We start from the raw sequence: 16289 nt of genomic DNA on the forward strand, positions 1-16289 counted from the left end.
TCACCTTTTAATTTCGCATAGTAACCTCTGACGCATCTATTTTCTCCGTAGATAGGAAGCTTCTACTCGCCAATGAACACGCGGACAACAGCTAAGGTTCTAATTATCCTGCTGTCCTTTGCAACATCGCTCTTTCAGCGGCCAGTGTACTTGGTCACTTCTGAGCAAACAAACATGGCGTCCTCGGCCTTCACGAGCTCTGAGCATCACTTGGAAAGAGTGAAAGACATGGCACCTCAGTCTTGTCGCCAATGTAGGCACGTCTCACCCCAAAGCTGCTGATGCCTGAAGCATACTGACCTCTCGTCAGGCGTCTAAAGAGGAAATGCCCGCGGGAGTTCCCTTCTTGTTCACTAGTTGGGTTTTCATTCAAACCCTTGAACCGTGACCACGACTGACTACCTGTCCAAGTGTACTCGACTGGGTAAAACATGTCAGTATCCAGCAGGGCGAAAAGCATATGGCTCGCCACAAGGGGAATCTGAAAAACCCCAGTTCATATCTACGCCAACGCCATCCATCGACTCTGAGATCTGGAGCGGCACGACGAAGCCATATTCGTCTTTCCCTACTACTTTCTTTCTCGATACCGACATATTTCAACCCGTCTCCCATGATTCCTTGAGCGGGACATGCTCTGTACCCAAGTATGTTTTAGAGTTACTTGGCCAAGACCTGGTATCGGTTTGCAATGCGTACTTCAGTTCTATCGACCCTTGGTTCCCGTTCGTGAGCAGAAAGAAGCTGCGGCAGGATCTGGAGATTGGGCTGTCAGCAGATTTGGCCCTCTTGCTGCTCAGCATGAAACTAGTCATGGAACCAGATGCAGGCACTTACTTGGTCGCCATCGAGTCACCAACATACGAGGCTGTCCGAAGGTACATTAGCACCTTGGAGACTGTATTGCCAATGACGATGCGCTTCTTCCAGTCACTTGTTCTCATGGCTACCTATGAAATCGGCCATGGCATTTTCCCTGCGGCATACTTGACCGTAGGCCGCGCAGCAAGACTCGGCCTTCTGAGAGGAGTACACGATCGAAACCACACAACCCAACTTTTCCAGACTCCGCCAACATGGACTCACTGGGAAGAAGAGCGTCGAACATGGTGGGCTACAATAATCTTAGAACGGTCAGTCTATCTTCAGCACTTTCGACCGACGAGTGCTTTCTTCGTTAGTTGCTCTTGACTTCACAGGTCGCTTACACACAAAATCAGCTACATGAGCCTCGGCCCTGTAGGTCTTCCGCTCGCAACACCCGAGCCAGTTCAGGGCGACTTGTTACCAACGTCAGACTTGGATTGGTTTCGGGGATCAATAGGCACAAGCCAACCTCTATACACAACCGGCTTCTCCACTGATTCAGAGATTGGTCCTTTCGCACGAGTTTGTCAAGCATCACATATTCTCGGACGAGTACTCTCCCACAGAAGCTCAAGGAAAGGCTCCCTAGTCAGCAAAGACATACTAAATGAAGCACTTCAGCTAGAAGCGACGTTGTCGGCGCTCGATATGCACCTCTCCCAGTCGTTTCATGCTGCCGCTACGGCTGTAGATGTTGCTCTCTGCACGGTCGCGCGACTAACTCTGTATCATGGCTACGCTTGCATACAGCCCGCTGCTGTAGGAGAACGACTGCCAGAGGAAAGTGAAATGCAGAATGTATCCATACGCGGACTGAAGCAGATTATTTCAGTGTGTGGGCCTATGCTCGCATCAGTCGTCATTCAACAAGCTGCGCAGAACTTCAATAGTCTGAGCCCGTTGGTCATCCAGGTTCTGTACGATATCGCCACTGAATGCCAATGGTTTGTCCGTGAGGGCGATGTTGTAGAGGGAGCGGATACAACATTGCAGTTAGTCACTGAAGCGTTGGGCCTGATTTCACAGCGCTGGAGGGTTGCAGGTAAATGACCTTGATTTTGACCTCCAGGCTAGAAAACTGACTTTTTTTTCCTTTTTCATAGCGAAATGTCTTCAACTCTTGAATGGTTCGAGCGGTTAGTAAGTCAGTAAAAGCACCGCCTCTGCAGACTCTTTTCACATTTGGTGTGTCGCGGATACGAAGCTCATTGTTGCTGCCACATGCACTACCTTGCTGGCGTAAACCTCGGGTCTTGCGGCTCCACGGTTGAATCAAGTCAGAAATCGGTATGCAACACGACGAAGAGTGAATGGCGTGCCGCGAAGAGAGTTGATTTCATGAGCGCAGCATGATTTAAGATAGCCAAGGGCGGGTATATTGGATTTCAATCCTTTTAGCGTCATTGCAGACATAAGACGAGTAAGGGATACTTTAATGATATTCCGTCAACGAGCTTGGTGTTCAATTGCTCCGCAAACTGCGTCCTGGTCGGACACCTAAACATCTGCTTTTAATGTGCAGTGGATGGAAAGCCGCTCAGACTAGCCTAAGAGCAGGCTTTCCCAACGAGAAATCGGATAACTCTGGAGGCGGTAACAACACTTCTTTTACGGATATCATTTGGTGTACTTGCCTATACCTGTACTCGTTGAATTTCTATGAGGCGCTTTCAGATACGGTCATGTCTAATGTGTCAAGATCCTTTCCAGCCACATCTGAACCTCCTGAGCTACCCGGTCGCTATTCTTCTCAAGGAACATCATGTGCCCATTACCGAGGATTCCTACGTCCTCTAATTTCAGGTGGTCAGCGTCTACCCCCGCTTGTCGCAAATACTCAACAGTGCACCAATCGTAAGGGGCGTGGTAGGAGGCCTGGCCAGTAACCACCAGAACGAGAACGTCTCGTAGGTTAACAAGCTTCCGTGGTGGCAGCTCACTTTTGCTCGCCTGTAACAGTCCATCCAGCAGGCCCGTTACCCCCGCCTTGACTTGACAGCGTACCAAATCCACGGCGGGATCATTCACCGGGGGATCATACGTGAGCGGTGCATTGGAAATGCCGTACGGAGACCCGGGCGCCGTTCTAATAGTGACCTTGGAGAATGGCGGGCCTAAGGGCTCAAGGGCGACGATGGCCTTTACCAGCGCCGGTCGTGCATCGGCTAATAGCCAAAGGATAGGGTTGGGTAATACCCGCGGGTACCCGTATGGGTAGTACCCAAAACTACCCGTGGGTAGTTTGGGTAAACCCGAATTACCCACGGGCAGTCCCACTATATTTACCCGCGGGTTGAAAGGCCCGTGGGTAAAACGACCCATGGGTTACACTACCCACGGGTAATTTTGCTACCCACAAGAAACGCGGGAAATACTGTAACTAAGATAGAAAGAAAATATAACTAGTTAGTTATAGGGAGAAAGAGTAAGTTACATAAAACATAGATGGCTAGAATAGATTACTATAAATATAAGAAACTAATAGAGAATAATACGATAAAGTCGGAGTGAAATCAGAGGAACAATGTATATTTAATCGCTATCCTCGTCAGGAGAGAGTTCGACAAGATCTAGCCGAGTAAGTCTCTTCCTTTTGCGACCCCCAAGCTCGGAGAAGTTTGGGAGTTCTTGGGATACAGAAGGCGTAGGTGAGTTGCTAAGTTGGGAAACTTGACTCGATAGTTTTGGCTGTTGAGAGCTAGATAAGGATGGCAGCTCCTCATCTCTATCGCTAATATCCTCCTCTTCTACTGAGACTTCGTAAGGAGGCGGGGAGGGAGCATCTCCTGTAGCAGTAATAGAGATCTTAGTAAGATCATCAGAGACCTTCAGATATCTCTGAATATCAGCTTTATCCAATAGAGAAGAGTAGTTAAAAGCTTCTCTAATAATATGCTGGCGCTCTTCAGATGCTTCAGTGATATTCGTGTCATCTAGAACTTCCTCAAGTGTGGTTTGGGAAAGCCAGGCCTCATTATTCTGGCTAATTTTGATAGTCAAAGTATCAAAAATAGTATCAGCCGAAAGGTTGAACCAAGCGTAGTGACAGATATGGCGAGCAAGGCTGAATGATCGCTCTAAGGGTATTGACGTCGGTTGAATAGATAAGAAGTCTCGAGCCATGCGACAAATACTATGGAATCTGGGATAGCTATTGTCTAGGCGGACCCAAAATTGCTGAACAGTTTCATCAGGGAACATAACTAAATATAGTTATTAGCTGTTAAGCCTAGTAAGATATAAGTCTTTATCTTACCAATATTAAAAAAGTCATTACAGATATTTCGTGCGTCTTGGGATGATGACATTTTGCCCTTATAATAGGTTAGTACAGTGAGTTGCTACAATAGATTGCTACAAATACCCTTTTCTTTGAACTGCGTGATAGTAAACTATGCAGAGTGTATCGGAGTCCTTCAGTTGCAGCTTTTTGAGTATTGGTATGGCGTTCCGAATCTTGATGGTACTGCTTTGTATATACCTCGATAAATTCTTGCTGTACTCGAGTTCGAAGTGAGGCTGAAGAAGGAAGGTATTCGAAGTAATTTGCGAATTGGAATCGCGTGTCAAAAGTACTCGAAACTGATGTCCCAGCTTCAGGGGTAAGGAGAGTTGCAATACCATATACCTTGAAGGAATCCTCTTCAATTAGCTTTTGAACGTATTTTTCCAGCTTCTCTTGGCCCTTTTTCGTAGCAGCCTGAAGGATTGATATCCAAGTAAAGTCTTTGCTAGTAACTTTATCTTTAAGTGCAGAGGCGCAAAAGTACAAGTGAACTGTTGCAACTTGTAATAAAGTAAAGGTATGACCAGGGGTAAGGTTATTTAACCGGCTGAGGATGTTTGTAAAGAGTAAAAACGGGCTGGTGATATCAAGCAGAATATCAAGAGCCTCCCAATCGGTCTCCACAAGAGAGAATTGTTCCTGTAGAGAGTGCTTTTCAACCCAAGCTGAAATCGTTGTTTTAAGCTCTCTTGCGCGGAGACACATAAGTATAGTAGAGTTCCACCTTGTCTTAACATCGCGGAGGAGGCGTAGTGGTCGCTGGCCAATGCGAGTCGATTTCTAGAGGTCGAGAAACTCTTGCGTCTTCTTACTAGAAAGCTTAAGGGAAACTGCGAGGTCACGAATCTAGAGGTATATATGTTAATATAAAATCTTATAACTAGGTGAAGTATCTAACCTTTTGAATAACAGCTCCAAAAGGATTTTCCCCAGCAGTAGAATCTTCAGTATCAAAATCATCGTCAGAGTCCTCTTGATCTTTAGCTCGAGTAGTAGAAGGCTCAAACTCTGTAGAGGCTTCTACCATCGAAATTCGAAGAGCCTCAAAAATCGCTCGAACAACAAGGTTGAAAATATGGGCTAAACAGCGAATATGATATATCGGCTGTACTATGGATGTCGACCCTTTTGCAAGTTCTTATGCTAGGACTTTTGGCTTAAAAGAACTTGCGTTGTCTGCAGAGACTGTCTGAAATCGAATTGTCTTCTTCGTCCTCTGGCGAATATTTTCTAACAGAGTCGATAAAGCCGTTGCTTGCTTAGAGGCTGTATAACCATCTGTCATATCAATAGCACCAAGAAGAACCTGTTGTAACCTCCAGTGCTTGTCGATAAAATGGCATAAAACACCAAGCAGTGAATATTTTAACCCAGGTGTACTCCAGATATCAATCATCAGAGAGACATAGCTACCAGGCGGAATTAGCTGAAGAGTGTAGTGTTGAATGCGTAAGGCCTCCTCGGATATCCAGCTTCGGAGCGTCTTTCGAGATGGGAGGTGGTAGAGAGGATTCAGGTGTGAACAGAATTGCCGGAAACTTAAGTTGTCAACAGTATTAAGCGCTAAGTTGGATCCAACAATACAGTAAACTAATGCTTGATGCTCCGAGACTGCTTTCAATTAGGTACCCTAGATTGCGATTACTACAAATGATTGCTACAATGACCTGTAAAACTTACAGGCACCTGGTTTGCGCCTAAACGTCGAGTCTTACAAGACTTTGCAGCAAGGTGTCGTTGCATAGCACTTGTACCAGAGTTTTTGATTGTTGGATGATTGAAAACTTGGTGACAGTGCTTGCAGACTAATTTTGGCTCCCCTGATGTCATATGGTAGCCTTGGTGAAAGTGATCCCAGAATGATACTCGGCGTTGTAAAGTCCACAAGGATTTGGCGAAGCGTTTTCGTTCAGGTTGAGGGGATTTGGACAACGGTGTGTGTTTGCCAAGGATTACCCATTGGAGATACCATGGCAGGGTTTTGAAAAACGAGAGAAAAGTCTGGAAAGTCTCAATAACAAATAAAATGATTTCCGACTGTATCTGTAAACCAGAAGGTAGAGTATTGATTGTTAGAGTCTGCGTAGAATTTACAAGCTCGAAAGCAGCAGAACAATCGGATGCAAAAGGGTCTGGCCCAAAAGGGTCAGACGCAATTGAGTTCGACATCATACGTAGTAAGAATTACCTTTAGTATAAACAGGAAGTAGTTTGCAGGATTACTACAAGATGAATACAAACATTTGATTATATAGCCTTACGTAAATTTCTATTTTAGGGTTTCTAACTAATACGTTTCGTATACAAATCTAAAAGCTCTGAATTCTCCTTCGACTTGTTTTTTCTCCCACTTACATTCATCCTTCAATGCCTCGCTTATCAACTAGCCCTGTGTCAGATCAGAGCTCTCCGCTAACAGTGGAGGGCTCTTCACCGCCAAATAGTTACCCCTCATCATCAGCGAGGGGTAATCCCCTGAAACAGCCAATTACAGAGATTCGGGAGACTCCGCCAAGAAGTTCAAGTCATGCAACCTACTATAGCCAGGCTAGCCCAGACCTGAGTCAACCAGAATTACCACCGCTAAAGCGGAACTTTGCGACGAAGTTGGCGAGACGAACAGATACTGGCCAACCACCAACCATTGCACGGAAAGATCAGCTGAACTTCGCGCCAAAGAAGCAGCTAAAAGCTGCTCGAAAAAAGCCCGTCCAGATCACTAAACGCTAGAAAGTTCGTAGATGGAGGCCTGGTAGTAAGTAAGAAGTAACTCTTTATTATTTAATTACTGAAATGTGAAGCAAATGCACTTCGTGAGATTCGAAAATATCAAAAGACCACCAATCTTTTAATTCCGCGGAGCAGTTTCGCAAGAGTAGTTCGAGAAATAACACTTGATCTTCCACTAAGAAACCGCCATAAGATCCGCTACCAGTCAATGGCTATAGAGGCTCTCCATGAGATGAGCGAACAGTTTCTAATCAACATGTTCGAGAGTAAGATATCCTATCCTGATCTTCAAACTATTATATTAACATGAATATTAATAGATGCAAATCTCTGTGCTATTCACGCTAAAAGAGTAACTTTGCAGAAGAAAGATCTTGACTTAGTTAAATAGTTAATAAAGAAGATGGGAGCATGGAGTACTAGATTGTTTTAGCAGCTGTAGATTACTACAAACGATTGCTACAATACGAGAATCAGACTAGAGAGAATTCATGTCCTTATTCATGCTAGCCTTATTGCTAATTCTTAATTCTTAATCTGTCAAACAAACCCTCTCGCTATGCTTATCTGCAATTATAGAGAAAAGTCAAGCAAACGAGTTAGCTTCTAAGCCAACTCATGGACCTGACGCCAGTTGTATGGCGCTTTATCCCGAGCAAGGTCAAGCTTCAGGAAGAATGGTATCAGCTTTAGTATAGCTGAGAACTTCTTATCCATCGCAGATAAGATGTTGGCTGTTTTATCGAGAGCAGTAAACTCTTCCCAAACTTCAGCAGGGCCCAGAAGCTCCCAAACACCTTTCTTGATCATCGAGTCACTGATCTCAGAGAACATAGCCTTCACTAAAGGCTTTGGAGTGGAGGCATATCGGCGCTGAGCTGTAGTGAAGAGAGATCCTTGAATCTTGATGGCTGGGCGGTGCGCGAGTGCGAATTAGCTGAGAATATTAGTATTACTACAAAGGATTGCTACAATTAAGCACTTACGTCTTCTTCTTCTTGACAGAAGAATTAAGAACCAGGCGTATCTTCTTCTTCTTAGACAAGCGGTTCAGGTGCCAGTACTTGGCGAGTGCAAACCAAAGAAGCACTTCCTCTTTGGTGAAGATGTCGCCAGCTACTGGAAATTTAAAGCCAGGTCGAATGAAGCCATAATCCTCCATCGCAGCTAGGGTAAAGGCAGGATTGCTGTTCAGCCGCTTGACCTTGATGTAAAGTATCTCAAGAGTCATCTCCCAGGTATCACGGAAGAACTAGTATTCTCGGATCTGGTTTTCCTGTCTGTTTGTTAGCTATTGCTATAGTAATTAATTATAGTCATCCAGTTACCTGGATCATCTTGTCGATAATCGCATTCGACTGCTCAGCAACATTAATAGTCGGCAACTGGTTATCAAGGTCAACGTCAAAGTTGAGCATGCCCTCAACTCCATCCAGGTTTTCCTGGGTAGCCTCATCAATCTCATTCAAAGGGATATCCTCCCAAGCCTCGTCTTCATCGTCATCGACGATATTATAGGAGCTAGACGAGACTGGGCCAGTCATCTGAGCTAGCAGCTGGTCTGGATGGTTGCCTTTGAGGAAGCTAAAAGCACTTAAGCACTGATTTGAAACACCAAAAGAAATAAAAAAGAACTCACTATCGTGCATCAACTTGCTGGATTTCCCTAGCCTCAAGGGCCGCGCGCTCATCAGCAGACGCACTAATATAGGAGCTTTTAGCCCTCAAGGCTTTAAGCTTGCGGGATTTCTGCTGGTTGATCGACTTCTTCGAGCGATCAAGTGCCTTCTGCTTCTCAGTCATCTTATCGATGCGCTGACGAGACTTCTTGGTGTGCGCGTTGTCGGAATAATCCTCTTCAGCTTTACGCTTGGCTCCAGCACCAGATCCAAGCGGTCGGCCTAGAAGAGATTAGTACAAATGATTGCTACAAAGCTGGTGTGAACGTACCGCGATCCTGTCCTGAGGACATATTTTACTACTATTCCCTAATTGATTTAATAAGTCAAAACTAATAATTGTAAGATCAAAGTATCAAATTACCTTAATTGAGAGGCTTGTCGGTGCGGCTGGGTGTTAGTGGTGGAGGTAGGTTGTAGTATTGTCTGGGGAGAAGTTTTCTGAAGCTTCAGAACCTCACAAAAAAAAAACAAAATACGCCAAAAAGTGGTCTGTGCGCAGCCGCGGCTTCTTGTTTTTTTTCTCAAAAAGAATCTCTTTGAAAACCTCTGTTCAGTAGTTATCTGTAAAAGATTCTATATTGATTGGACCTGGACTTGTGTTTCTAGGAGTCCTACCTGATTCATGGTTAACTTTATAATATGATGCCTGGCATAGCCCGAAAGACTATGCCTGGTGCTAAGGAGCAGCAGAAACGCCGTTGGCGCCCTGGCAGTAAGTCTAGATTGCTACAAAAGATGGCTACACACTAACCCTAATACCTAGCAAAAGCTCTCCGGGAGGTCAGGAACTACCAGAAGACATTTGACTTCCTGATTCCGAAGCCCCCATTCCAGCGACTCTGGAAGGAAATCTGCGATGACATCGACCCCTCCAAGCGCCTGCGCTAGCAGGCGACTGCTATTAGCGCTCTTCAAGAGTCTTCGGAGTCTCTTCTCTTTGGTGTTTTCGACAGTAAGCTTCACTTGCAAACTCTTATCGAGTTGAACGAACTATCTAGTGATTAACTTTGCTGCGATCCACACCAATCGCGTCACCATTAAGCCGAAGGATCTGCATCTCGTCCAGGCTATCTTGAAGGCCGGCAGAGTCCACGGAGACAAGTGGTTCGACCCCGAGTCTGGGAAATGCGGGCGATTAATTGAAGGCATTCAGGGCGTTCGGAAGTTAGGAGTAACAAGGTAGCAGGTCTATTCGTTGCGCAATATGTCCACTCTTGAGGCTGGCTACTACAAAAGATGTCTAAAATTCGTGATGCATACTTACTGAAATCTACCCACGGGTATACACCCGTGGGTACCCAAACCCGTGGGTACCCAAACCCGTGGGCCCCCCTTCAGTTTACTACCCGTGGGCTTTTTTACCCAAACCTACTTTACCCATGGGTACCCGTGGGTAATAGTAAAACTTTCGGGCACTACCCATAACTACCCGACCCATTTCGCGGGTACCCGTGGGACCCGCGGGCCGGGTAATGCCCATGCGTACCAAAGGATGGGCCCGCCGGCCGAATGGCCCACAGCAATAATCGGCCGGTCGATGGCATCGACCAAAGCCGTGCACGCCGCCTGCGATGCCGCCTCCTGCACAGTTGGATCGGCAATCATCTGCACTCCCGAGGCATAAAAGCGGTCGAAGATGGTGTCTCCCATCACTCCGTTGCCGGGCCATTGTGTGTGCAGCTCAGCCTGCGGCCAGAGCCTGTACTTGCTGCACCCGGTAAACATTTTTTGTATTTGCTCTGCGGGGTATGCGACAACTTTCTCGGCTCCGGGCAACCAGGGACTCCTGCCCCGGAAGGGCAAGTCGACAACGTAGACCTCGTAGCCTTGGGAGAGGAAATATGATGCCCAGCCAGGATCGCCATCTGGTTTTGTGATCCAGTCCTGATTTGTTATTCTTGGGTTTTTACATCGAACATTTGGAAAAAGCCATGCCCCAGGCGGTGGGCAATAGAGGGGTAAAGGTGGCTTACCTGTCCTGTGCGAGTTCCTCCGTGGATGAAGAGGACCGGAAACGGCTTGGTCTTTTGGCCGGGTCTGGGCTGGAGATGTTCTACATACATCTGTCCATGCATTGAGTGGTTTCCATCCTCATCCGTCAAATATTGTCCCCCAATGTAGAACGTTTCACGAGCATGAAGGACCTCCTCAGCGGTTAATGCTGCAATATCTTCCATCGTGGAGGTAGCGACTAGCCGGTGTGAAAAGTGGTGAAGGCGTTGATGTGGTAAGGCTGTTACCCTGGGCTATTGCGTCTTTCAAAAGTGCACTGGTACTGAGACGGTAGTAATCGTCTTCCAGATCCTTTCAGAATTCCGCCTGGGTAAATCATGTGACCGGGCAAATGGAACCTGCATGACACTGGCTGTTGGCACAGCCAGTAGCAGATGGAACCTCACAGAGTACCATCAATGAAAGACCTATCAGACGTACGTCCGTGAGGAAGCCTAGAGTTATCAACAAAATCGGAATTCAGGATTCTGTTTTTTTCTTTTTTCTTTTGCATAATTAAATTCACTTTCTAGCCCATTTTCGTATAGCCTTGTTCTAACTATGGCATAATTAGAATAAACATAGCGCACGGTTTGAGCCTGCTCAAGAGTGAGCAATGTGGTAGCATTCCTGCCGCTGCAAGTCAGTCGCTTGGTCTCAAGACGACATTGATAGGGCGCGCTGATGGTGCCGTCAACCATACCGTCAACAGAGTCACGCTGCACCACTACATTGGCAGTAGTTCTGGTCGTCCGGGTAAAGTTAGGCATCCTTTAGTCCTGGCCTTCCGCTTGCCAGAAAGCCCGAATACTCGGAGTATTTGATTTTCGAGGCCTAGAAGGACTCGGCCAGTTGCTTGGCGAGGACAGTGGTGCCATGGGTTTCGCGGAAAGCAAAGTCGTGGTTTTTTTCAGGTTATCCCAGCGGCCATGTGATGTCTAGCAGAGATGAGTTGTGGCCTACATCGGTAGACTCGGTGCTGGAACCGTGGCGGGTGTGTAGATTCAGCCGATAACGCCGGAAAAGCCCCCGTTACCAATATTCAGGTAAGGCTGGTTTTCATGACAACTCACGACAACAAGTATCAGCGGACTCAAGGAAGTGGCCCAGCAAAGGCCTACCTCCGTTTGTAGAAGTACGTTGACCAAGATGAATCGTTCCAACATTTCGATTGCTATATCGTTTTGCCAACTGGGAATAGCATCAGGCAAGCAAAGACGCCATAGCCAGGGTATGAACTTGGCGGGCCGAAACTTCTGGTTCGAATTCTCAGGCTCCTGATATGCGGGTGAGCGTTCGATTGCTGTATGCCAGGCTCCCTCAAGCAATTTCATACAGGGCCGATTCAGCACAGGTCACTCGCAACCAAAGCTTCAATAAGCAAGAAGTATTTCTATCCAAATTAAAAAAGAAACTTTTGTTGGCCAAAATGACCACATTGCCTTGACTAAACGGCTGACCCGAGATAGAAAATGCCGTCCAATAATGCTCGTCAATGACTGCGCCAGGGTTGCATGGTAGGTGATATTTACCCGTCAATAAGAAGCCAGATTATGGTAAGTCGAAAGCTAGGCACTAAGATGTTGCCGTTGCTATCACGCCTGGATCTTGAAGGGGCATAGACCTGGCGAATACCAGGATTGTGACATTTTTCATCGTCATGCTGACTTGTTTGATTGTCTCGGGCATTGATCTAAGTGAAAATAACGGATGTCAGAGACGTTACAGTGTTCCAGTAGAAGTTCAAAGTTGATAACGGGTAAAGGTTGTGGTATTCAGATGCCACTGCAACAATATGGCTTAATAAATCCATAGTAGAGACTGGCTGTTCGGATACAGGGCAGCAGCTACTAATCGTTGACAAGCTTCCCAGTTTGGCAGGTTGCAACGGCTAGGCGAGTGCTCACTAAGATAGAAGGCGTGGCCCTTCCCCTCGCCAGTAACAACCAAAGAAGGTTTGGTGCTGGTTTCGCGTGTCATTTCCTCTACGGAAGGATGCGCTGGGCCGAACATACTTGCCTGGGGATCCCTCTTCATCATGCCCTGAAGCCTTTTATATTTGCGGTGGTTCATTCCCCGGAAGCTCACTTTGTTGTTGCCTCAAGCATGGGCGCCTATATTGTAGTTTGTTTTACACTAAATAGATAACTTTCTTGCTTTCCGATCTGGTGATATTGGTACCGCAGCATCACCGTATCCGAGGACATTCTATACCCGCCAGCGTAGCGGAGGCTATCCACCGAAGTGACTTTTCCTACTGATGCCGTTCTCTTATGTAGGGTCTCGTGGCCCATAAAGACGGTGTAGGCTGTCTTCGCAGGCCGATTTGTCTCAAGGCTAGGCTCAAAATGCTGGAGATTTAGTCAATTATTTATCACCGAGTGGTAGATTTGTTCCTTCACTTCTGTTTTTGTGTCAAGTATTGTGGTATGGGATCTTGATAATTGAACATGGAGTAGCCAAACTTGTTGCTCCAAGCCAAGCCCTAAATTTGGGACGCACTATCTAGATATAGGTTTACAGGCAGCCCCTGAGCGGCGGAGATCAGCAATGTATCTTGCCACGCTGGTGAGAGGACCCTTCTTCGAAGCCGTCTCATCATAAACCATCTAAATCACATAGCGCACGACAATACCCATTACACATATATGTCCCATTGTCACAGGTAGCTACTTGAGTAGGTGAACTGACATGAAACCATGTTTGTTGGACTGCTACCTTTGCTGCTATCGTCAAGTCTACATAAGCTGATTTATTTAATCGAACACCCTTGAACTGGCGGTGCCCAACCTTTTATCAGACCTGGAGAAATTGTTTGGTAGTAGACTTCGTTGAGGGCCGATCCTATTTGGTACAACCTCCTTGTGATGCCACGGTGTATGTAGCACCCCGAATATCATTCGACCCAATTTTTCCCTTGTCTTGGCTGCGGGCGTCAATGATTCTAAAATCTCCGTCAAGGAAGATATTCAGGTTCGCTGACGTATTGATGCCATTGGCAATGTCAACAACGTGACACTGCGCATTCTGACAGCAGCAGGTGGGTGTGCCAACAAAGCCCGGTGCGCCACCCGAAGTTTGATCGGGTGATCTGAAGATTTGGAAGATCTTGCATCTCTTGGCCTGTCGATTTTCTAAAATTTGGTCAGTCGACGTCGTAGGAACTAATTTCGAGCGTCAGAAGATACCTAAAGCGTTATCTGGAATGGCCGAGGCAACAGCTAGAGCTGCACCAATGACAGAAAGAATGACGGATGACTTCATTGTATCAATTTTCGAGCTAGATAATGACTAGAACGTGAGAACCCGGTTTCAAATTCTTGGGACGGAAAGCGTGCTGATGAGTGGTTTTATAACGTCCCACACCCACTTCTGGGCACCCCCCACATTTGGGCACCCCATTTACACCAAAAACGCCGTTTTTCGAAATTCTATATTAAACTAACTACTATACTTACTAAGAAAAGAAAATATATATAAACTATGTTAAGTATAATTATAGCCATCTAATTTTTTATAAAGGTTTAAATATAATAATAGTTATAATATAGAAGTTTAAAACTAAAAGCTTTAAAATGTTAGTAGATACTAGTAACTTACTAGTATTCCTTAACATTAGAAAAATATATTTTCGCTTATATATACTTATTTAAAAAATCTAGGAAATTAATATTTATACTTATTAAAAGTATATAACTATATCTAAAAGAGATTTAAAAGTATTACTTTAGTAAATATAGTATAATTAAGGGTTAAAATTCTATAATAGAAACTTTTCTTAAGGGAAATTTTAAAATATTATTCTAAGCTTAAAGAATTTTTTACTAAGTATAAGAATATATAAATCTACTATATCTTACTTAAAAATTCTAATCATATTAGTTAAATATCTCTACCTATTTTATATATTAAGATATAGGCTAGGTAAATTAGTATTATAAATGTTAAACCTTGAATTTATAATACTTATTATCAATAATACTAGTATATAGCTACTTAAGTATTATAATTAAGTCTTAATCTATTTAACATATATTTATTCTCTTTAATAAGTAAAGTATTTAGTTTAATATAGAATTTCGAAAAACGGCGTTTTTGGTGTAAATGGGGTGCCCAAATGTGGGGGGTGCCCAGAAGTGGGTGTGGGACGTTACTGGTCCCCTGAGACTACCGTTTTCCAAGTACTCTGTTGAGTGTTGGACTTACAATGAAAATGCATACTATTCAATCTCAGAAATCAGAAGCACAGCCAAACCAATTTTCGTATTAGTTAAAAGCTAAATATATGAATCGAGCATTGTACGAATTATCGCTTGAATCAAGTGACTGCAACAAAAGTATTTGTAATTTTGAACACAGTTGTATCTAGTTTCAAGATAATGTAAAGCTTAACACGCACAGCCAATTGCACTCAAGAAATTGCGAGAGTATTACTCAAACTCAGGTATACTATACAGCTATAGAATTATATCCAACAGAAGAAGTAAAATAAATTGCTAATAGTTCAAGCTTTTTTTTAATTTCCTAAAGAGCTTCAAAATGGCAAAAGTTCATAAGCTTTCACTAGTTCGTCTCATGTGCGAATCGTACACCCATTAGGCCGCATCGGTTAAGGCCATTGGGCCAGCCAAACTCGTTTTACTTACATTAGTCCCGCATTGGACAATTAGTCGGCTCATGTCATTCGGCAACACCGACCTACTCCTGTCCATGTTGCAATACACTGACTCTTCGGTATCAAGGCTTCATTTTTTAAGAGGAATCAAAAAGCTGTTGACAAACGATGTTGATTTGTTGAGCATCTTATTCTTTTTTTCTTTGATTTACAAGAGCAGATATTGCCGCTTACATCGAGAACATTCCTATAAAGCTACCCGAAGCAAATTGTCAAGGTCAATCTAATTCACAGCTTTTTTTGCGTTAAAATGAAGGCCACTTTAGTTTCCATCATTCTGGTGACTCTGGGCACCATTTCGTAAGTTGCGCATTCTGCTGTTTGCAGATTGGGTTATTGTCATCCTGAACTAATAGATGGTATAGCCAGGCAAATCGCTTCCAGTGTGCAGGAACCAACGGCGAGACACTTGCCTATGAGCCATCTGGATTTCTGACGGCAACCTTGACGGGGGCTGCGTGTAAAGGTGTAAAGGGAACCATCGATCTCAACACCAACTTGAAAGGCAATCGTAAATGCTGCGTCACGACCGATTTTAATGCATTCAAGACTGCTTGCGAAGGACAGAAGCTTCCAATTCAGTTTGCTAAGAACTACGTCGCTGCTGCTCAGCCTTGCTAAACACGAAAGCTGGATCAACCTGATATCACTCTGGACCGAGGACTGTAGCAACTCTAGACTATGAATATAACTACTACATACATGGGTGAAACCGGCACAGAACGCTCAGAATATGGTAGTGTGTCATGTGTAGAACTAACTAGCTAGCCCGTGGGCTGTGGAGGTTGTAAAAGCCCCACAGTGGGCGGCTGCTTCGCGTAGCAGGCGGTCCGCCAAATTCACAAGTGAGCCTCCTACCCATTGCTCATGCTATGCATGCATCCATGGATTGTCAGCACCACATTGCCCTAATGCTCCGTACCTGATTCTCAGTTCAAACCTGCGATGGCGTTTTTTTGCAGCGAATACAGTTATTATTCGTGCGGAAGTACATCTCATTTCGAGACACCATAAGCGGTCGGTCTGAATGACAGTAGATAACATAGGTTGGGTGTAT

General features: G+C 44.9%; 7 protein-coding genes across 7 annotated transcripts; 3 read left to right on the plus strand and 4 right to left on the minus strand.

Annotated features, from left to right (window-relative positions):
• Positions 1-228: 228 nt before the first annotated feature.
• Positions 229-2008, plus strand: CTRU02_206454 (fungal specific transcription factor; the record flags this gene model as incomplete). The annotated part of the gene is made up of 5 exons (XM_036733455.2): positions 229-257; positions 311-356; positions 412-1133; positions 1221-1909; positions 1971-2008. 5 exons carry the CDS (start codon positions 229-231, stop codon positions 2006-2008), a joined length of 1524 nt encoding a protein of 507 aa, XP_036574796.2.
• A 545-nt stretch (positions 2009-2553) lies between these two features.
• On the minus strand, positions 2554-3189 carry CTRU02_206455 (uncharacterized protein; the record flags this gene model as incomplete). The annotated part of the gene is made up of 1 exon (XM_036733454.1): positions 2554-3189. The coding sequence occupies one exon, from the start codon at positions 3187-3189 to the stop codon at positions 2554-2556; it is 636 nt and encodes a 211-aa protein (XP_036574795.1).
• Positions 3190-7865: 4676 nt separating this feature from the next.
• Positions 7866-8855, minus strand: CTRU02_206456 (uncharacterized protein; the record flags this gene model as incomplete). Its single annotated transcript, XM_036733450.2, has 4 exons — positions 7866-8135; positions 8212-8467; positions 8523-8784; positions 8834-8855. 4 exons carry the CDS (start codon positions 8853-8855, stop codon positions 7866-7868), a joined length of 810 nt encoding a protein of 269 aa, XP_036574791.1.
• Positions 8856-9231: 376 nt separating this feature from the next.
• Positions 9232-9453, plus strand: CTRU02_206457 (histone H3; the record flags this gene model as incomplete). Its single annotated transcript, XM_036733449.1, has 2 exons — positions 9232-9277; positions 9329-9453. The coding sequence occupies 2 exons, from the start codon at positions 9232-9234 to the stop codon at positions 9451-9453; spliced, it is 171 nt and encodes a 56-aa protein (XP_036574790.1).
• Positions 9454-9990: 537 nt separating this feature from the next.
• On the minus strand, positions 9991-10742 carry CTRU02_206458 (uncharacterized protein; the record flags this gene model as incomplete). The annotated part of the gene is made up of 2 exons (XM_036733448.1): positions 9991-10449; positions 10539-10742. The coding sequence occupies 2 exons, from the start codon at positions 10740-10742 to the stop codon at positions 9991-9993; spliced, it is 663 nt and encodes a 220-aa protein (XP_036574789.1).
• A 2659-nt stretch (positions 10743-13401) lies between these two features.
• Positions 13402-13821, minus strand: CTRU02_206459 (uncharacterized protein; the record flags this gene model as incomplete). Its single annotated transcript, XM_036733447.1, has 2 exons — positions 13402-13691; positions 13746-13821. The coding sequence occupies 2 exons, from the start codon at positions 13819-13821 to the stop codon at positions 13402-13404; spliced, it is 366 nt and encodes a 121-aa protein (XP_036574788.1).
• A 1661-nt stretch (positions 13822-15482) lies between these two features.
• Positions 15483-15853, plus strand: CTRU02_206460 (uncharacterized protein; the record flags this gene model as incomplete). The annotated part of the gene is made up of 2 exons (XM_036733446.1): positions 15483-15532; positions 15598-15853. 2 exons carry the CDS (start codon positions 15483-15485, stop codon positions 15851-15853), a joined length of 306 nt encoding a protein of 101 aa, XP_036574787.1.
• Positions 15854-16289: the final 436 nt, after the last annotated feature.

Source organism: Colletotrichum truncatum, assembly GCF_014235925.2.
Source record: "Colletotrichum truncatum strain CMES1059 chromosome Unknown Contig_0003, whole genome shotgun sequence".
Taxonomy (NCBI): domain Eukaryota; kingdom Fungi; phylum Ascomycota; class Sordariomycetes; order Glomerellales; family Glomerellaceae; genus Colletotrichum; species Colletotrichum truncatum.